At 64.7% G+C, this 20,940-nt stretch overlaps 1 protein-coding gene across 2 annotated transcripts; it reads left to right on the forward strand.

Annotated features, from left to right (window-relative positions):
* Positions 1-581: 581 nt before the first annotated feature.
* CD81 (CD81 molecule) lies at positions 582-19,928 on the forward strand. Of its 2 annotated transcripts, none has more exons than XM_043923655.1 (8): positions 582-892; positions 13,847-13,961; positions 16,922-17,019; positions 17,770-17,844; positions 18,106-18,210; positions 18,615-18,716; positions 19,066-19,152; positions 19,334-19,928. In XM_043923655.1, exons 1-8 carry the CDS (start codon positions 827-829, stop codon positions 19,394-19,396), a joined length of 711 nt encoding a protein of 236 aa, XP_043779590.1. In that variant the 5' UTR covers positions 582-826; the 3' UTR covers positions 19,397-19,928. The 2 variants fall into 2 exon arrangements, with proteins under 2 accessions (XP_043779590.1, XP_043779601.1); XM_043923666.1 differs by lacking the exon at positions 582-892 and adding an exon at positions 1,503-1,644.
* Positions 19,929-20,940: the final 1,012 nt, after the last annotated feature.

Consider the following 20,940-nt stretch of genomic DNA (forward strand, 5'->3'; position numbering starts at 1 on the left):
AGGGAACACCCTCTCCGTGACCTTTCCAGCACAGACTCCTCTACCAGCCCTCAGCGATTCCCCGTTTCCACGGGGCAAGGGCTTAGCGGCCTAGACCAGCTTCTAGGGTCTTCACTCCAGGGCCTCCTCCAGGGCCTCCTCACTCCCGACCCGACCCGGCTTTCTGTCCCGGAAAGCGCTATGAACAAAGCGTGCTGCTGTCTGCGCTTAGCTGTTGGCCGGTGCATCACCTCCTCCATGGCGCCTTCTAGGATCGTCCCCAGGAGCCTGAAGGAGGAGGGGAAGTGAGTCTTCCCTGGCTGCAGGCCAGTCCTCCTGCGCGGCTCCTCGGGGAATCGAGCGTGCCCGCAGCCCAGGGATGCGTGCGGCGCCTGGCACTGCGCGCCCAGGCCCCTGCGTCCTGACTGCACTATCTGACACCCGAAGTGTGTGCGCCACAGGGGGAGGATCGTGCACCCCTTCCCCGGGGGCCACGCTGCGGGCTGAGGCTGCGTCCACTCCGCGCTCCGGCAGCAGGGGCGGGGGCGGGGCCTCGGGGCGGAACCTGTGGGCGTGGCCTCGGCGCCCCGTAAATACCGGAGTGGGGCGCGCGCCCGGCCTCAGAGTGAGCGCGCAGCGGCTGCGAAGACTCAGGCGCGTCCCGGCCAGGCCTTCTGCTCGCCTCGTCCGCGTCCCTCCGCGTCCCTCGTCCGCGCGTGCCCCGCGCCTCCCGTCTGCGCACCCCAGCCTCCCGCCAGGCTCCCAGCCGCTCTCCAGGCCCCCAGGCCCCGCGCTCGACACCCAGGACAGGCACGCGCCCCGCAGGCCGCCCGCCGCCCGCGCCGCCATGGGGGTAGAGGGCTGCACCAAGTGCATCAAATACCTGCTCTTCGTCTTCAATTTCGTCTTCTGGGTGAGCCTGCACCGGGGGTGGGAGGGCACTCCCCGATCCCGGCAGGCCGCGCACTCCGCTAGGCCCCGCCAAGGGGGCGCAGCCGGGCAGCCAAGTTACGGGGCCACCTGTGTGCGCCCAGCCCGGGTGGGTGGGAGGGCCTAGGCCGGCGAGTCGCGAAGGCGGGGTCGTCCGGGGCCGCCGCGCCCCTCGACGGCGGGGCTGGGGCCTCTAAGACGGGTTTCGGGCCTCTGCGCGTCGGGACTCAGAGCCCCGCGGCCGGGCCCTTCGGGGACCTGGAGTCAGTTCCCGGCTGGTGATGGTGGTGGTGCGGTGGGTGCGTGTTCCGAACCCAGCGCCCGGCTACTGCTTAGTTCTCCTGACCGCTGTTTTTGGGACCACCCTGCTTCTTGGGGAAAGAGGGGCTCGAGGGCGGGGCTTGGGACGCCCCGCCCCCATGAGCTCATCAGGGCCACCGCCCCTAGATGGGCGGCCCGGCCCGGTGCAGTGGCTGGCGGGTGGGCGGGGGGGGGGGGGCGAGGGGAGGTGGGGTGGCGCGCTACAGTTTGCCTGAGTCTCGGGGACGGTCCACCCCACTCTGGGCCCAGCTCAGTTCATCCTCCTGTTTGCTGTCGCCACCCTGGGGGTCAGTTTGGGGGTCTGTGCCCGGTCGAATCGCAGACAAGAAGCGCCCTGGACCCGGGTAGCCCGCGTGGCGGGGTGCCTGCATAGCGGTGCCCCCAGTTTGTGGGGCCGAGCCTCCTCATCCAGAGGTAGAGTCCAGCCCCTCCTCGCCCTGGGGCGCTGCAGAGGCTGTGAGGGGAGACGGGCTGAGCGGTGTTCCAAGCTGGCACAGGCAGGGGGCCCAGAGAGCTGGGCAACTCTGAGCCTGAGGGTGCTGGGGCGGGGTGGACGCCCAGCTCGGGGCTTGGAAAGAGATGCCCACAGGTGAGACGTCCTAGGGGTGCTGGAGGGGCTCCTGGGGTCTCTGGGCGGCCCGCCCGAGTTTGTCTCCTGACCAGCCGTAACTGCTGGCTGCTGCCGGGTGAAGCTTTGGCTTTTGTTTCCATTTCCTGTTGGTGCTGGAATTAGGGGCGTGGAGATCTCTTGCTTTCCCGGGGGAGCCCAGGCGTGGACGTCGGAAGCCCCTCTGGCAGCTGTGTGCTGCCACCCCTCGGGGGTCCACGGGCAGGGTCCTGGGCCCCCTCCTGACCCCTCGTTGCTTCTCCACCGCCCCAGGCTGCTAAGCTCTTGTCCTGGAGGATGAGGACTGTCTGCTGTATCTCAAGTCGACACGGGGAGGCTAAAGTTTTAAAATGGCTCCAGGAGAACTGTGTAGGCCTGGGGACCTCTGTTTGCCCTCCAGACGGTCCAGGGTCAGGTCCCGGGACAGTGTGGTATGTGTGGAGGGAGTAGGGCAGAGGCTGGGCTTGGAGGTGTCACATCCTACCTGCAGGGGCGCCCGTGGCCATCGCCTCTGCCCTGGGGGTGGGAGCAGGGAGGCTGGCAGGATGGGCCAGGGGCAGGGCAGCCTTTACTGAGGGGCTGGCCTTGGTGTTGATTTAGTATTCGCCTGCCTTGGCCTTGGCAAATCTTGGACCAAGCTTCCTGGGGAAGCCCCTCCCACTGCACGGCCTGGGAGGTCTCCCGGCAGACTCCCCCCACCCCCAGCTCCTCCCAGCTGCCTCTGGTAATTTCCCAGGTTTCCCAGGCAGCTGGGGCGGAGGCCTGACAGCCCCCCGGGGCCGCTCTATTCAGACCCAGGAATTGCTTCCCCTCCCTCCCCTCCCATGTCCTTCAGAGCTCTGAGAAGTTGGCTTCCAGGGGCACGGAGCCGCCCACCCGTGGTGGGGAGCGGGGTGCCCCTCTCTGCACCCCCACCCCCAGCCGAGAGTGTGGGGCTGGGGTGTGGACCCCGGTGGAGCCCCCAGCCCGCTGCCCTGGTCCTGGCTCCCTCCCTTCTGAAGTGGGGGTCCTGTTAGTTCAGGAGCTGGGTGCTGGGCATGGTGGCCGCAGGGAGTACCATTCTGCTCGGCAGGTGTAGGCCATGATGTACAGAGGGGGCTTCTGGCAGTTGGGTGCCTGGAGGACCCCACAGGGCCAGCCCTATCCACGCGCCCCGGCCTCGGTGGCTCAGCGGGTGCCGGGGGCAGGAGCCAGGCCTCTGTGTGTCTGGATCCCGATCTGGGCACTTTCGCAAGTTTCATTTCAGAGAGTAAAGCCCTCCCCGTGGGAGGCGGCGGCACAGGCCTGCTGGCATGCTGTCCTGGAAGGAGACGTCCCCACGCCCGCCCCCACACGCCAGCGCACGCACGCGCACACACAAACACACAGACACACAGGCTCTCACACACACACACATACGGGCTCTAACACACACACACACACATACATGGGCTCTCACACACACACGGGCTCTCACACACACACACACACAGGCTCTCACACACACACACACACACACACACGGGCTCTAACACACACACACACACACACGGGCTCTAACACACACACACACACATGGGCTCTCACACACACACGGGCTCTCACACACACACACACACACACACACGGGCTCTAACACACACACACACATACATGGGCTCTCACACACACACGGGCTCTCTCACACACACACAGGCTCTCTCACACACACACACACACACACACACGGGCTCTCACACACACACACGGGCTCTCACACACACACACACACACACACGGGCTCTCTCTCACACACACACACACACACACACGGGCTCTCACACACACACACACACACGGGCTCTCACACGCACACAGGCTGTCACACACAGACACCCACACATGGGCTCTCACACACACACGGGCTCTCTCACACACACACACAGGCTCTCACACACACACACACACACACACACACACACGGGCTCTCTCACACACACAGAGACATACACACACACACACACGGGCTCTCACACACACACAGGCTGTCACACACACCGACACCCACACATGGGCTCTCACACACACACGGGCTCTCTCACACACACACACACGGGCTCTCACACACACACACACACACAGACACCCACACACGGGCTCTCACACACACACACAGACACCCACACACGGGCTCTCTCACACACACACAGACATACACACACACACACGGGCTCTCAGACACACACATGCACACACTCCCACGTGTCCACACCAGACCCTGTGCACCTGTGGAGGTGGCCGAGGGCTGTGAGGTGGCTGGGCTGGGGGAGGAGTGGCCCGGCCCGAGCTGGGAGCAGGGCCTGGAGCTCCCGCCCGCGGGGGCGTGTGTGAGGGGCTGGGAGCCCCCCGGCGAGGCAGCTGGGACTCAGGGCCCTGCTGCTGGGGCACCTCAGGGCCTGTGCAGGCTCCCAGCCCTGCAGTCCTGCCCAGCCCAGAGTGGGCGAGCCGTGGGAACCCGCTGGCCACATCTGTGAAATGGGTGTGATCACGGCCTCCCCTCTGCAACAGCAGCAGCCTCGCCCCGGCCCCCCCACCCCCACCCCCATGCAGTGAGGCCTCCTTCCGGAGGAGGCGGCTGGGGCGAGGCTGGTTAGAGGCCCTGCTCACCGGCCTTTTGTGCTCGCGTCCAGATGGCACATGACTGTCTGTCACTTAGCGGCTGTCACCTTCCTTCCTGGGAGAGGGGCCAGACCCAGCCGGGCTCTGCTGGGGGCAGAGACTTCCTGCGCCCAGTGTCAAAGGGGCATGTGGCCTCCCCTGGTGACCCCGGGCGTCTGGCTGCCGAACTTTGGGCCACGGTTGCCGATCTGAGCCAGGCCGAGAAGAGGACATCTGTGGTCTGTGCCCAGGTCAGGCTTGCCCTGGGGGAGTGTCTGGGCACCAGGGGGTACAGACGTGGGAGCCCAGGCCCCGGCTGGCTCTGCTCCCATGCCCTTGCATGTCCACCCCGTGGGGGCCCCCCGCGGCCTCCAGCTCACTCTGCCTCCAGAGATGGAGCTCACCCTGATCCCTATCTCTTACAGCTTTGAAGGCCAGGCAGAAATAAGCTCCCGCCAAACCACCCTTCTCCCAAATAATCTACCCACACACCTTCCCAGCGCCTGAGAGCCGTGAGGGGGGGAACCTGGGCCGTGATCAATAAGGTTTAGAGTCCAGCACCCGGGGGAGGGGCTGACGGCACGTTTGCACTGGTGCCGCGTTTTGGAGAAGGAGCCAGGTCAGGGGGCGGCCGGGGTGCAGGGCCCTGGCCCTGCCCGCACCCTAGGACCTGGGCCAGGCTGCGGCCAGGCCTGGGTATTTTCCACCTTGGAGGCAGCACTGGCCGGTGGCCAGGACTGCCCACCTGGCAGGAGCAGATTCACTATGACAGGTTAGCAGAGTCTTTCTCCTGGGCCGTTTCCACCTGCCCGCTAGATGTGGTTTGACCCAGCAGGCTTCCTTCCAGAGCCTCTGGACTTCAGTGCCACCCCTTCACCCCAGCCCCCACTCCCTGCACACGCTTTGTTCTGTGGGGCCTGGCCTGAACCCCTACTCCCTACAGCAAAGCCGGTGCCGATTCACACAAGACCACCTGGGGCCTCCAGGTGGGCGCCCAGATGCTGGGGGAGTCCCTGCAGATGGTGGCCGATCAGTGGCGGGGTAGCCACCCTCCCTGGGCTTGAGGACTGCTGGGCTCCGCAGACAGGGAGGCAGCTTAGAGCCGGGGCTGGGGGTGGCGTTGGGTTCCTTAAGTGCCTGAGTTGGTGGTGAGGGTGCTTCGGGCAGGGGGCTCCAGAACCCGGGTGTGGGTCGGGTTGCCACAGAGGCCTGGGGAGCAGGGCCCCCTTACCCTCTCCACTGAAGCTGTAGCCCTTATACCTTCAGAAAGTTGCTGCTCCCTGCACCCCAATTGCCAGGGAGATGTGATTGTGGGGAAGGTGAAGGACAGGAAGCCAGGCCCATGTGGAGCTGGCGGGGGCGGGCGGGCGGCCCCCCGGCATCCCTCGCCGTCACAGCGAACCTTCTGTAGCGACTCGACGCCCAGGTCGGCCTGGGTCATAACTCTCCCTCGGGGAACGTCTAACAGCGCCCTGGAAACCTGCCTCCCTGCAGGTGGGTGCTGAGTTTGGTTCTGTGCTGCAGCCAGTAGCTGGCTGTGGCTCAGGCTGTGACCCTGGGGTTACCAGGTGCCCTGGGCATCATCGGGGGGAGCAGGAGCAAGGACCCCGAGCTGCCTGCCTCCCCGGTCTCCAGTCCCGGGTGCTGGGAGACCTAGAGCTCGATAGTGTGGGTCTTAGGGGCACAGAGGCTACCAAGGGGCAGCGGGCCTGGGAAGCGCCCCCTGCAGTCCTGCCTGCTCAGGGCTCACGGGGTGTCTCCCTCGCACACAGCCGAGGTCCTCTCTGCTCCCCACCCCAGGGGCTCAGCTGCCCGTCCTTTGGATGGACAGTCTTCCCCTCTGTCCCCGAGATAACAGCTCTAGCCCACGTGAAACTCCCCTGCGCCTTCCCCTTGCCTGTAAGGGGCGATAAGGAGCCTGAGGTTCCAAGTGGCCCACATGAGGAAGTGGTCGAAGCAGGCTGGGAACCAGGGCCCTTCTTTCAGCCGCTGTGGTTCAGGGCCGGCATGGCTCCAGGGCGAGTGGCTGTGCCCGGGCTTGTGGCGAGCAGGTGTCGGCCGGACACCCTGAGCTGCCCCAGGGCCCCTCTGCGCTGCCTCTGCCCCCTGCCCTGGCCCAATCACCTCCTCTCTCCCTCTGCAGGGGGCGCCCAGCCCACCAGACCCTCCTTGTCTGATGTGTGTGTGGCCCCCTGCAGCCCAGCCTTGGGACGGCAGTGTCCACATGCGCCCCCCACCCCCGCGCAGGGGCCGAGGGGGCAAAGGGACAGCCCACACGAAGGGCTCTTTCAGCTGGTGGGGTGGGTTTGGGGCGGGGGAGCAGGCCACTTCCTGGGCCCCTCGCCACAGTGGGCGGTAGGCTCGGGAACTGGCCCAGAAAGTGACCAGGCCTGTCTGCTGGGCCCCGGGAGGCGGCGGGGGCCTGTGTTCACCTCCCAGCAGGAGAGAGCTCTGGGATCCCCCGCTGGCGGGGCCCTGGGGGTCCCGAGTCCTTCCCCACCCCCACGCCTATTTTTAGAGGCCAGGCCAGGCGGCTTCCTGAGGTCAAGGGGGCTGGAGAGGGGTTTCCGCTTCCTGGCTGAGCCGAGGGTCCTCCTCTGTCCTTCCTTCCTTCCTGCCTTGACTGGGCGGCTCTGTTCCCAGAGGGCATGGCAGGACTCCGGGAGCGCAGAGTTGGGCCCCGTGTCACCCTGTCTGTCCTCATGGCGGGCGGGGGTGGAGGGTCAGCCTGCAGGACTGGGTCCCAGCCCCGCCCGAGCGGGGTGCCCTCTGACCCCGCTGACCCTCCACGCCCGTTAGCAGGGTCTGGGCTGCGCCTCTGCCCTCTGACCTGTCCCAGGGTCTGCAGGGGGCACTTCCTGCCCTGCTCCCTTCCTGTGGCCTTCACTGTCCTTCTGGGCGGGTCTCCAGGCCCCAGGACCTCTCGGGTGCCGAGCCGCGTGGGCACTTGCTGGCACGTCTCCCCAGCCAGAGGGTGTGCCCCTCGGGGTGGCGCGGAGCCGGAGCCCTTCCTGGGTCAGACAGCCGTCCTCCCTGACAGCGCTGGACTCTGAGGACATGAGTGCCGGGGGGCTGCTGGGGCCCAGCTGCCGATTAAGGGGGCGCGGGGGTGCACGAGTGTCCTGCCACTCCTGGAACGTGTGGGCACACTTGGGGCAACAACACGGCCGGCGCCTGGGGGTGGGGAGGTGCCCGAGGCCTGGTGGGGGTGGTGGGGGGCAGCAGGCTCAGCTGAGAGGGGAAGCGGGGAGACACCCGCTCCTTCTCCGTTTCAGCTGCTTCTTGGAAATGCAGACTGGCTGGGCGGGAACCCAGTGTACTTGGCAGCTCCCCCACCCCCTCTTCCTAGCTGACACTATTATCTATTAATTCTGGGAAAGGAGGGAAGAAGAAAGAAACAGAAACTGAACCTTCAAAGCATCACAAACAGCCGGGGCCGTCCCCTGGGGTGGAGCCCTCCGGTCATCCCAGCGGCGGGTCCACCAGCCCCTTCCTGAACTGCTGCCCAGCCTTGCCTCCAGCAGGAGCAAGCTTGGGTGCACCCCCAGCTCGGGTGCAAGAGCAAGTGGCGGCAGCCCTTCCGACAGGCCGGCCGGCGGGAGAGGGGAGAGGGAGCCGTGCGGACCCCACCAGGGACCGGCCTGCCCGACCCTCCCGACGGCCGTCCCAGCAGTCGCCAGCGCTGTCGGGCGTGCTCTGCCCGTGTCCGCGTGCGCGTGAATTCCTCACTGTGCACACGAGGGTACTGGAGGCAGGAAGACGCCCGGGCGGTCCAAGGTGACTGGAAGCTCCGGTTCCCACGCAGCGCCAGGACGGCATGCTTTCTGTTAACACTGGACTCTGTTTTGTAGCGGGCGTATCCTTAGTTATCCAGTTCCTTGTTTGACGTTAAACCTCAGTTCTGTGGACAAGATTTCAACATTTCCAGATGCTTCCTGCTGGCCACTGGAATCCTGGGGTCCTGACCTCGGTGAAGAAGGCAGCCAGGATCCTTCGGGACTTGCTGCTTAGAAGTCCAGTAGACAGGGATCTAGGTGTGGGGGCTTTTAAACAGCCTGTGTGACAGCGTCAGCTGCATGTTTAAGATGCACAATCTGGGGGCTCCCCTGCTGGCTCGATGGAGAAGAAGCCGCCTACCAGTGCAAGAGGCGTGCGGGTTTGATCCCTGATCCGGGAAGACCCCGCATGCTGCGGAATAACGGAGCCCATGGCCCGCAGCAGTGAGCCTATGCCCCAGAGCTGGTGCCACGGCAATGAGAAGCCCCCACTGCAGCCAGAGAAAGCCCTGCAGCGGTGAAGACCCAGCACGGCCGCAAACAGGATGTCGTCAAAAGTAAAGGCTTCCTTGGCGGCTCTGACGGTAAAGAATCTGTCTTCAAGGTAGGAAACCCAGGTTCAATCCCTGGATTGGGAAGATTCCTCTGGAGAAAGGAATCACTTACCCACTCCGGTATTCTTGTCTGGAGAATCCCACGGGCAGAGGAGCCTGGTGGGCTACAGTCTGTGGAGTCACAAAGAGTTGGAGATGACTTAGTGACAAATTTTCACTTTCTTTTTTACCCAGCCCCCCAGGAAGGCCAAACTAAACTCGGGTCCAGAGTACGCATGTATTCTGTCCCAACAACCCTTGGTTTTGACGACCTGCTCAGCGTCTTCATGCGCCTGGCTCTTGAAGGATTTTCTCTTTGGCAAACTATAGGGCTTCCTCTTTTTCATACTGTTCATGGGGTTCTCAAGGCAAGAATATGGAAGTGGTTTGCCATTCCCTTCTCCAGTGGACCACATTTTGTCAGAACTCTCCACCATGACCTGTCTGCCTTGGGTGGCCCTACACGGCATGACTCCTTTGAGTTAGACAAGGCTCTGATCCATGAGATCAGGTTGGTTAGTTTTCTGTGATTGTGGTTTTCAGTCTGTCTGCCCTCTGATGGAGAAGGACAAGAGGCTTATGGAAGCTTCCTGATGGGAGAGACTGACTGAGGGGGAAACTGGGTTTTTAACTTATATTCAGAGTACATCATAGGAAACGCTGGGCTGGAGGAAGCACAAGCTGGTATCAAGATTGCCGGGAGAAATATCAATAATCTCAGATACGCAAATGACACCACTCTTATGGCAGAAAGCGAAGAAGATCTAAAGAGCCTCTTAATGAAAATTAAAGAGGAGAGTCAAAAAGTTGGCTTAAAGCTCAACATTCAGGAAACTAAGATCATGGCATCCAGGCACATCACTTCATGGCAAATAGATGGGGAAACAGTGGAAACAGTGGCTGACTTTATTTTGGGGGGCTTCAAAATCACTGCAGATAGTGACTGCAGCCTTGAAATTAAAAGACGTTTACTCCTTGGAAGAAAAGTTATGACCAACCTAGACAGCATATTAAAAAGCAGAGACACTACTTTGCCAACAAAGGTCCGTCTAGGCAAGCCTGTGGTTTTTCCAATAGTCATGTATAGATGTGAGAGTTGGACCATAAAGAAAGCTAAGCGCTGAAGAATTGATGCTGTGGTGTTGGAGAAGACTCTTGAGAGTCCCTTGGACTGCAAGGAGATCCAACCAGTCAATCCTGAAGGAGATCAGTCCTGGGTGTTCATTGGAAGGACTGATGCTGAAGCTGAAACTCCAATACTTTGGCCACCTGATGCAAAGAGCTGACTCATTGGAAAAGACCCTGATGCTGGGGAAGATTGGAGGCAGGAGGAGAAGGGGACACAGAGGATAAGATGGTTGGATGGCATCACCAACTCAATGGACATGAGTTTGAGTAAACTCTGAGTTGGTGATGGACAGGGAAGCCTGGTATGCTGTGGTCCATGTTGTCACAAAGAGTCGGACACGACTGAGCGACTGAACTGAACTGATAGGGCTTCCCAGGTGGTGCTAGTGGTAAAGAACCCACCTGCCGACGCAGGAGATACTAGAGATGTTGGTTTGATCCTTGGGATGGGAAGATCCCCTGCAGGAGGACATTGGAACCCACTCCGGTATTCTTGCCTGGAGAATCCCACGGACAGAGGAGCCTGGCGGGCTACAGTCCTTGGGGTCGCAAAGGAGTCGGACATGACTGAGTGGCTGACACTCTCAGCTTCACGCAACCTGGTGGGTTTTGAGGCAGGAGGCACCCGCGGACACCCTGCCTGCCACCAGGAAAGTGTGCACAGCCCTCACCCAGCAGCGCCTGGGGACACCGCCTCCCCGCTCCAGGCGGCCACTGGCCTGTCACTGGTGTCCGGGTCTGCATGTCTTAAGTTTGTAAAAGTTTTTCGGGTCCTTAGTTCCCTGACCAGGGATTGAACCTGTGTCCTCTGCATTGCAAGCGTGGAGTCCTAACCCCTGGACCGCCAGGGAAGTCCCTTTTATACTTTTTATATGAAGGGAATCAGAAGGCGGGTTGTCCCCGGCTTGGGGGCTCACCGGGAAAGCACATGTGTGTGGGCATGAATGTCCACCCCCACCCCCCACTTAGGGCAGTGCCTGGGGGTGCAGGGGCTGGGCACAGGCTGGCGGTGGGGGGAGGGCCCTGGGTCCCCTGACCCCGCTCTCGCCGGCACCTGGTCTGCCTCCGTCTCACTGTGGTTTCGTTTGCATCTCCCCTGGGACCGGTGACGCTGGGCGTATTTCCGTGTGTTTATTTGCTGGGCGCGTTTTTTCTGTGGTGAAGTGTCTGCTCAGGCTCAGGTTTTCGTGAGGTTTCTTGGCCTGTTTTTTAAAAATCGGGTTGTTTGTTTTCTTGCTGAGTTTTGAAGTTCTTGACACCTTTTGGGTCTGGGTCCTTGTTAGCCATTTGCCAGCGCCTGTCCATGCTAGTCTCTGAAGAGCAGGCTTCTTTCAGACTTGGGGGTTTTCTGGGACCCCCGCCCTGCCCTCCTGGGGTGGGCTTGGGGGCGCGCAGTGCTGCTTTGCCCGTCCTCTGCAGATGACCATAGGTGAGTGCTCACCACCCCCAGACTGGGCTGGTCACCACCACCACTGCTTTCCCCAGGCCCGCCCCAGCGGGCGTGTGCGGGGCCTGGAATGGCCGAGGAGGGGGCACTCTAGCACCAGGCTCCCCACGCCCTGTCGGCCCCTCCAGAGGGTGGGGGGCACAGGGAAGTCTGGAGAGTGCAGCCCCCCTGCACATCCTGGCGTCTGTGCTGGGAAGCCCTTCCCGAGGCAGGAGAGGTGGGGGCTCTGCCTGCCCCCCGGGCCCCCGGCCTTAGCGCCTGGGGGTGGGGCAGGCGTGACCCTCACCGCTTCTGTTAGGACCGGGCGCCCCACATGGGCCTGTGCCTTGGGCCCTTGGGGTGAGGGGCTGCAGGGGGAAGATGGGGGTCCCAGCACAGCCAGGGGGCGGGAAGGGCCCCTCCACGCTCAGCGCCCCTTGCCGTGGGGACACCGAGGCTGAGTCGGGGTTTGGGGCCCGGCCTCTGGGGCCACAAAGGGAGGCCCGGATGAGGCTCCCCACCCGGCCCGCGCGTCCCGGACTCTCACAAAGCGCTCTCTGGACCACAGTTTCCCAACAGAAGAAGTGGTGGTTTCCAGCCAGAGTTACCACGGCAACCCTCAGCCTCACCACCGCCTCCCCTGGAGGCGCAGATGGCAGCCGGCTGAGCCAGGAGCCGGGACTCCCTCCGGAGCCGCCCGCCTCACCCCCCACCCCCCACCTCCCCTGCTCCAGTCCCCCGGGCCCTCCCACCCTCTCGTGGGTGTGACGGGCACCCGGGGCAGCCTCAGGAGGCCTGCGGCCCGGGCACTGCCCTTCGCGGGGTGCGCAGGGCCCAGGTGCCCTGGGAAGGACCCTGCTGGTCCCGCATGATGCCCTCGGTTGGGGAGTGGTGGGGGGCGGGGAGCACGGCAGTGCCTCCATCCTGGGGGGGTGGGGTTTGGGGGTGCTGCCCGCTCCAGGGAGGGTTGCCAGCAGCAGCCCCTGGCAGGGGCGCCCAATGGTCCCCGCCTTATCGTGCGCGGAGCCAGCCCCGTGTGGGAGGGCCTGGGTGGGGCTGCGAGCCTCCCGCCCCAGCAGTGTCCCATGTCCCCTGCCTGGAGATCCCTGGGGGCAGCCCGTGGGGCCGGGGCCTGGTGTCCCTCTTGCTCCACTGAGCGTGGCCCCCGCTGGTGACTTTGGGCCCTGCTCAGGGGCCAGCACTGGGCCGGCCAGGTGGTTTTCTTGGGGCCTGTGTTTTGGTTTCTCTTCCTCTTTGGACAGAGATCCGACGGTCTGTGTAGGAGCTGGTGCTCGTAGCTCCAAAGGCAGGCAGTGCCTCGCTGGTGGGGGAGCCCGGGGACGCCTGCCTGGCTGGGTCGGATGCTCAGACGCGGGCCTGGCCTCGAGGCGCCCTCAAGGGCAGACCCCGCCTACCCCTGAGCCACCGTCCTCTGGGGGGTGAGTCAGCCGGAAGCCCCCACCCCCACGCCAGGCTCTGCGGGAGCCCCCCTTCCTGCCTGCTCTCAGGGCGGCCCGCCCCCGGCTGTCTGGGCAGCACAGGGAGCTTCTTCCTCCCCCAGCGGCCTCCCTCTCTCAGACAGCAACCAGCAGCCTCTGCTCTAATTCCCCCGCCAGGGCCCGGTGGCATCAGATTGCCACCCCTCACCGTGTCCTGGCAGCAGAGACTTGGCGTTCACTCCGTGGAGTTCCCGGACGAGCTGGCTCGGGGCAGTGCCACCCCCTCGGAGGAGGGCTCGGCCTTCCCCAGGCCGCGGCCCCGGTGTGGCCTCTGGCCAGATTTAGCAAGTAAAACACAGGGCGGCAGTTAAACTTCGCGGCAGGTGAACAGTGGGTGCTGTTTGGCATGCGTGTGTTCCGGGCAGTGTTTGGGACACACCTGACAGTAAAGAAGTGTTTGTGAACAACCGGGTGTCTGGGTCTCACCGACACCCTGGCCGCAGTCTCCTGTGGTGCTTGGTGGGGGGGTCTGCACGAGCCCCCAGTCCCCCTGCCGAAGCCCGCCTGGGGCGTCCGGAAAACCAAGGGGGCAAAGCAGGCACGAGGCAGCGGGCAGCCCAGACCCCAGGGCCTGTGAGCCCAGAGTCTGTGACCCCAGGGCCTGTGAGCCCAGAGTCTGTGACCCCCGGGCCCTGTGAGCCCAGAGTCTGTGACCCCCGGGCCCTGTGAGCCCAGAGTCTGTGACCCCTGGGCCCTGTAAGCCCTGGGCCTGTGAGCCCAGAGTCTGTGACCCCCGGGCCCTGTGAGCCCAGAGTCTGTGACCCCAGAGTCTGTGACCCCTGGGCCCTGTGAGCCCTGGGCCTGTGAGCCCAGGGCCTGTGACCCCGGGGCCCTGTGAGCCCTGCCCTTGGTGCTGACCCAGCAGAGGGAGGGCCCGGGGCCGCCTCTCTCTGCGCCTCCGCGTGGGGGATTCACATGCACCACAGCCGGTCTCTGAGCTGCATGTGACCAGTGCCCTGTTCTCTCCCCAGCTGGCCGGAGGTGTGATACTGGGCGTGGCCCTGTGGCTTCGTCATGACCCGCAGACCACCAACCTCCTGTATCTGGAGCTCGGAGACCGGCCCGCCCCCAACACCTTCTATGTGGGTGAGTGAGGGGATGGGCTGCAGACCCTGGGCAGCTCTGGGCTGGGAGGTGGCAGGAACGGGCCACTGCGGGGTGTGGTGGTAGCTCAGTCAGGCTGCAGACAGGCAGCCAGGAGGGCTTCCAGGAGGAGGCGACTCACTGGGGCTTGCTTCTCCCTGGGGCAGGGAGGACAAGGCCCCCCAGCAAGAGCTCGGGGGTGGGGTGGGGGGTTACGTCAGCCTGGGGGCCCTGAGGGGCCTGGGCGCCCTCTGCAGTTGTGCCAGGGCCTGCCTGGGCCGGGGTGCTCCCAGGGAAAGCTGGATCCCCTCTGGTTGGGGATGGGAGCCAGGGCTGAGAGCGGCAGCTGGGTGGGGGTGGGGCGCTGCCTTTCAGGGAGGCTCCTGGGCGGGGTGGGGCTGGATGCCTGGGCTGCCTGGGGCCCCACCGGCTGCCTTATTAGGCCTCGGCCCTTCAGGCATCTGTCAGGCTGGGTGTGGGGTGGGGGCCCCCTGGGGCAGGGGTTCTGCCTCCCACTGTGTGCAGCTGTGCCCCTCCTTCTGGTCCCGCCCCCTCCCCAAGATGGGCCTGGTTCCTGGGGAGCTCAGGGAGGGTGTGCGGAAACGCTTCTGTCCTTTAAAGGCCTGGCCCCTGGGTGGGCCCCTCGCACCCCCACAGGCAGAGCAGCAGGCAGGAAGCCTGCAGGGCTCATGCGGGGCCCGAGACCACCCGCTGCCCTGCGTGGACCCTGTAAGGGGTCCCAGTCCTTCCCAGGCGCTGCTTGGGGGCCCCCACACTCGGGATACACGCTTGGCTGCTGGGCTGGGGGTGGCCCACACTCACCATCCCACTCGGGCGCCCCAGGGCCATGGAGGTCCTCTTTGGGCTGGGCCCTGGGAGGGCTGGAGCCCGTGGTCTGGTGGCGGTCTCCGGGGCCAGCCCTCCACGGAGGGTCCCCAGCCCTTGTCCGCAGGATTCCCGGCTCCCCACCCCCCAGGCTGCGGGGCCCCCTCAGGTCTGAGTCTCAGGCAGAGAACAGGGGACCGTGACCCACCTCCCCCCCCACATGCCAGGCACCCTCAGAGCCAAGCGGTCAGCCTTGCCCACACGTCTGAGGACGCACGACTGTTCTCTGAGGCCTCTGGACGCTCGAGGGGTTTCTCCCTCGGGCTCCTCCCAGGCCTCTCCTCCCCGTCCCCAGGGCCCGCCCCCGCGTGGCCACGGTCCTCTGTCCACGTCCGCCTCTCCGAGCTCTCGGTGCAGGGCCATGGGCTCCCCTGGACGCACCGTTGGGGAAGGCGGTCCCTCCCCTTGTGGCTCGGCTGGCTCCTGCTCTCAGCCCAGCGTGTGGCCTGGCAGCCGGGAGAGGAGCTGGAGGCCACCTGGCTCAGGCTGGACGGGGCAAGGGTGGCACAGCGGGCTGCAGACCTGGGTGGCCCCACGCGGCCCCCTGGAGACACAGTCCAGGGCAGACGTGTGGGGGTCTGGGGAGACCTTGGCAGAAGACTGGAGGCTGGGGGCTGGGCCCAGGCTGCGGTGGGAAGGGTCCTGCGGCGAGGCTTGTGGGGGGCGTGGCTGGCGTTGCCGGTGCCCCTCCAGCCCATTCCGCCACATCATGCCGTTGCTGGGCCTGAGGGCCCCCCTCGGGGAAGGAGTGAAGGAGTGCTGGGCCACCTGGCAGGCTGGGAAGCAGCCCCTGGGCCCAGGCTTCTGCCACGCCACCATGCCACCAGGGGAGGGGGCCTCTCAGAGCCCCTCTGGCTGCAGCGTCCCTGCCCACCCGGGGCCCGCCTTCCGGAACCCCCTGGCTGGCTCCGATGCAGACGGGGCCTGCCAGGGAGGTGGGGGCAAACGTGGGCCCTGACACTAGCTCTCTGTCCACTGCCGGGAAGTCGGGGTGTCAGCGGGGCTCCAGCAGCACCCGGGCCGTGCGGCAGGGCCCGGGAGGGTCCCTGGCCTCACTGGTCAGAGCCAGAGCCCACTGCAGTGGGAAGCCTGGCACTGGTGGGGGGACTGGGGGCCGGCACCTGCCAGGGTGCCCCTCCCTGGCGCCCTGTGCCGTCCCGCTGAGCCTCAGGAATGGCCATGGGGATGGGAGTCCCCCCGGGGCTTCCCCTTGGCCAGGTCCACTTGGGGTCGCCCAGAGGTTCTGTCTGGTCCAGAGGGGGCCCCAGGCTTCTTCTGAGCCTGGCAGTGGGTCCCAACTCCCAGACTTCTCCAGAGACTGGCCAGGCAGGGCCAACAGGCCCTTGGCACCACGGCCCTGGGACCTGGTGTCCTAGCTCTGTCCTAGCTTCGCCTGTTGCATAACCATGGCAACTGGGGGGCGGGGGGTGGGCCCAGGTCTGCTGGAAGGCTTAGGGTTGTGGGAAGTCTTTGGAGAGACGTGGTCAGTGTTTCAAGGGGTGAGGGCCCCTTGTGGGTGGGCTGCAGACTCAGGGAAGGGCTGTGTGGCCGTCAGTGAGTGCTGGGCAGGCCAGGAGGACAGACTGACCCTATGTGTCGCTCTCAAGTGAGGGGGGCCGGCAGACCCCAGGGCTCCGCTTTGCCCCCCAGGCCAGTAGCTGGGCCCTTGGCACCAAGATGCGGGTGACTCTCCAAGGCCCACCAACCAAGCCACGGAGGCTCTCAGGAATCAGAGTGTGTATAGGTGGTGGGATCAGGCTGAGGCCCCTGAATACTCACGACTGGCCATTTGGTCCTGGCCCTGGCGACGCCTGCCTCCCTCCATGTCTCAGAGGAGGGAACTGAGGCCCACAGAGGTGCCCACACGGCCCTGCCAGGCCGCTTCCCCCTGGAGGCTCCTCTCCAAGCCACTGACTTGGGTGTCTGACCTCCTCCCGGCAGGGTAGACACCAACACCTGGTGGGCCCTCTGGAGCCCCGGGCAGTGTTGTGCATGCCCAGCACAGGGAGGAGGGCTTCTGGGGGGCTGGGGGCTCCGGGACGGTGGGTCGCTGAGGGTGCCCTCTCTCTCCACGGCAGGCATCTACATCCTTATTGCCGTGGGTGCCGTGATGATGTTTGTTGGGTTCCTGGGCTGCTACGGGGCCATCCAGGAGTCCCAGTGCCTCCTGGGCACGGTAAGGTCCTGGGCTGGGCATGGGGCGGGGTGGGGGCCGGTCAGGGGGCAGAACCAGGAGCTCGGTGCCAGCCTGGCCCTGTGAACCTCCTGTGAGTGCCAGCTCTCCGGCTGCCCCAGTTTGTTCTCAGACCCCACCGTGGCAGATGGCCGCTGTGTCTAGTTTTTTGTCTAGTTCCTGGTTGTAAGTCCCAAAGTTGCTTCTCTCTCTCTTCTTTCTTAAAACGAGCAACAGATACGATAAAGGGTGAGTCCCCACTGCAGGACCAGCATCAGGTGTCCCTGGGAAGTCACCCACCCACAGGAAGCAGAGGCCTGTCCATGCTGCCCAGGGCCTGGCGTCTGGGTGGTGTGGGCTGGGGAGTCTGCTCCTGTGTCTCCGTGGGGGGCTCCTGGGCACACCACAGTGACCCCCTTCCCACAGGCTTTGCTCCCTGTCCCCTCCCACCCGCCCAGAGCCAGCCTTGCCCTCCCTCCACGCAGCCGAACTGTCCTCTGGAGCCCAGTCCCTCGGGGCTGATGAGAAGGGTGGCAGGTCAATACCAGCCCGAGTCCCAGACACCGCTTCACACGGTTCATCCCCGTCAGGGCTGGGGTGGGTGGGTGCCGCCGAGCACCCCACACGCGCCTGTGGGTCCCTAGGTTGCTCGTCGTCTATGGAAGGCGAGCCCCTGCCGGCCTCAGGAAGCCCTGGGCCCCCTCTGGCCTGCTCTGACCTCCTCTCTGCCCTCCCCTCCTCTCCCCTCCCCAGTTCTTCACCTGCCTGGTGATCCTCTTTGCCTGTGAGGTGGCCGCTGGCATCTGGGGTTTTGTCAACAAGGACCAAGTGAGTCATTTGCAGGTGGTGGGGCAGGGGTGCTGGTGGGGAGGGCAGGGGCTCGGCCTGGGGGCGCTTCTCTGGGCGGGCTCTTTGGGTAGGAAGCCACAGAAGGCTTCCTGGAGGAGGGGGCACGGTGGCCGAGTGGAAGGCAGAGCCCCCCACCCCCAGCTTCGGGCGGCGGGTCCGTCCTGACCTTCCAAGAGAGCCAGGTGAAGGCACGTCTCTGGGGGGACAGTCCCCCTGTGCTGTGAGCACCTCCTTCCCCAGATCGCCAAGGACGTGAAGCAGTTCTATGACCAGGCCTTGCAGCAGGCCATAGTGGACGACGAAGCCAACAATGCCAAGGCCGTGGTGAAGACCTTCCATGAGACGGTGCGGCGGGGCCGGGGGCTGGGGGCACTGGTGGTGGGGGAGAGGGGGCGGTGGGCGTCCAGGGAGCCTGGGTACCAAGGGAGAGGCCCGGGCTGCAGGTTTTGTCCTCTTGATGTGACCTCAGCCTGGAGCGGGAGGGGCACCGGGGCCTGGCAGCCCCACTCTCGGGGACTTGGGCTCTTCTGGGGTTCCCTGGCGGGAACTAGGTGGGCCAGGCCAGCCGGGGTGCAGCGCAGCTGAATGGAAGGGTGGGGAGGAGTGGGCCCCTCGGCTTGGTTTTCCCCCAGGAGGGGACCGCCCCCAGCCCCCAGCCCCCAGTCCCCGGGCCAGGGCGGCTCCTGGGGCCTCTGCAGCCCGCGGGACATGTGCCCAGGGCTGACGGCAGGCACCCTCCATCCCTGCAGCTTAACTGTTGTGGCTCCAACACGCTGACCACACTGACCACCTCTGTGCTCAAGAACAGCCTGTGTCCCTCCGGCGGCAACGTCATCACTAATTTGTTCAAGGTTCGTGGTGATTCCCGTGTTTGGCTGCCGCCCCTTAGTGGGTCCTGGGTGGTGACAGGGCCTCCCGGGGCTCCCACAGGCCACGGCCAGGCCACAGTCATGCCGGGCCGTGCAGTGGCTGGAGTTGGGACTGCGGGCCAGCCCTGGCCCGATGGTGCTTCGTGGTCTCTGAGCCAGGGAGGGTGCCCTCGGCATGCTCCCTGTTCACACCAGCCAGAGACCAGGTGCCATTCACGCCTCTTCTGGGGGTCCCTGGGGGTGCGGCTGTGCCCCTCCATGGGGCCCTGGGCTGCTGCCTCATAGGGTCGGAGGACAGGCGCCTCTGACTGCCCTCTGGCCGCCCCTGCAGGAGGACTGCCACGGGAAGATTGACGAGCTCTTCTCGGGGAAGCTGTACCTCATTGGCATCGCGGCCATCGTGGTCGCTGTGATCATGGTGAGTGGGGCGGACCGGCTCTGCTTGGGGATCCCCCCCACACTGGGGGGCTCCGAGAGCTGACTGAGCTGACCCCCCGGGGGTCTCCACCCGCTTCCCACGGGGTCCGGGAGCGGATCACCTGCCCACGCCCTCCCCAGGGGCCTCTGGGAGCTGACTGCCTGCCTGCCCCTCCCTGCAGATCTTCGAGATGATCCTGAGCATGGTGCTCTGCTGCGGCATCCGGAACAGCTCAGTGTACTGAGCCCGCGGCCACTGAGGCCTCGGGGAGGGGCCTCGGGGACCCCAGCAGTGCCCCCCGGAGTGGCCCGGACACTTCTGAGGAGGGGCCGTCGCCACCTGTGTATATAACCTCCTGGCATCACTGCTACACTTACCAGCTTTTTTACTTTTGAGGTTTTGTTCTTGTCCTGAAGCTTCCTGCTACTTGTCCTTTTGGGGCTGACGTCACCTGTAGGTGGCATGTGAGTGGACTGTGGGGACTGCAGGGCAGGGGCCCCCCTGCTGCTTGGGGCTCCGCTTGCTCAGCCGGGCCTCTCCTGGGGGCCACCAAGGGCCGTCCGGCCGAGCTGCACCCGCGCGCCCGTCCCCGTGGTCGGCACACACGCTCAGCCTTTTTTTAATCCTTGTTCCTTTCCGGCCACCTGTCTCTAGAGCTGGGTCTACGAGCAGCCTTATGCCTTCAATGCGCACCTCTCCTTTCTAACGCGTCACCTTCAATTGTAATTACATCTTGAAAAGTCATTCAATAAAGAAGGAAAAACCAGGCATGCTAACATGGTCTGGCCCCTCCGTGTGCCCGTGGCCTCTGAGACCTGGGGGGCGGCCTGAGGGGCCGAGGAGCCTGGCACGGGTGGTGCTCAGCTCTCTGGATCTCACTGGTCCCAGGGTGTGCCACCGACCCTGTTGGCGGATGCCAGTGGGGCCCCTTTCTTGGGCCTTGTGTCGCCAGCAGCAGCCTTACCCGGCCCTCACTCCCATCCCTGTTCCTGGGCACTACTGCCCCGGGGCGGGGGAGGGGGGGCAGGACGACCCAAAAATCATGGTTTAGGATGCAAGGGCCCTGCAGACTCTCCCCGCTCCTGAAGGTCAACTCCGTAGGAGATGGACACACGGCTCCCTCCCAAGGGTCTCATCTCTTCCTGTCTAGCTGGTTGTAACCTCCTGTCAAGGGGCTGGGTGGCCCTGTCTTCCAGGGGTTGGAGGTGAAGCCCTCAGCCACTCCCTGGGGGAGCCCACCTGGCTCAGCCCTGGGGACTGAGGCCCAGCCAGAGGCTGCTGCCCCTGCTGGGAATGATGGGTAATGTCACCATGAGCTGCAGGCAGGTACTGACGCACCTGTGCACTAAATTGACCTCTTGAGGCTCCAAGTCCCTGACTGGGATTCGTATGTCAAGGGCTCCTGGTGGCCTTCTTGGGGGCTGATATTGGAAAGTAGGTCCCAGCCCTGTATCGGGGGTCACAGGGCCTCCGTAGGCCTGCTCCTCCAGAGTCCAAATAGGAACTGGTGGGTTGGGAGACAGATGGCCCAGGGAACCTGCTCCTTTTTACTTCTTCCTGTGCCGCAAGACCCTCCTCAAGCTGTGATGTGAATTAGTGCCTGGGGTGGCCTGGACTCCCTCATTCCTGGTGAGACCCTGTGTGTGGGCACTTTTAGGGATGACATGCCCCCAGTTCAGCTCAGTCACTTAGTCATATCTGACTTTTTGCGACCTCCTGGACTGCAGCACACCAGGCCTCCCTGTCCATCACCAACTCCTGGAGCTTACTCAAACCCATGTCCATTGT

The sequence above is a fragment of the Cervus elaphus genome, chromosome 2 (assembly GCF_910594005.1).
Source record: "Cervus elaphus chromosome 2, mCerEla1.1, whole genome shotgun sequence".
In the NCBI taxonomy this organism is placed as follows: Eukaryota; Metazoa; Chordata; class Mammalia; order Artiodactyla; family Cervidae; genus Cervus; species Cervus elaphus.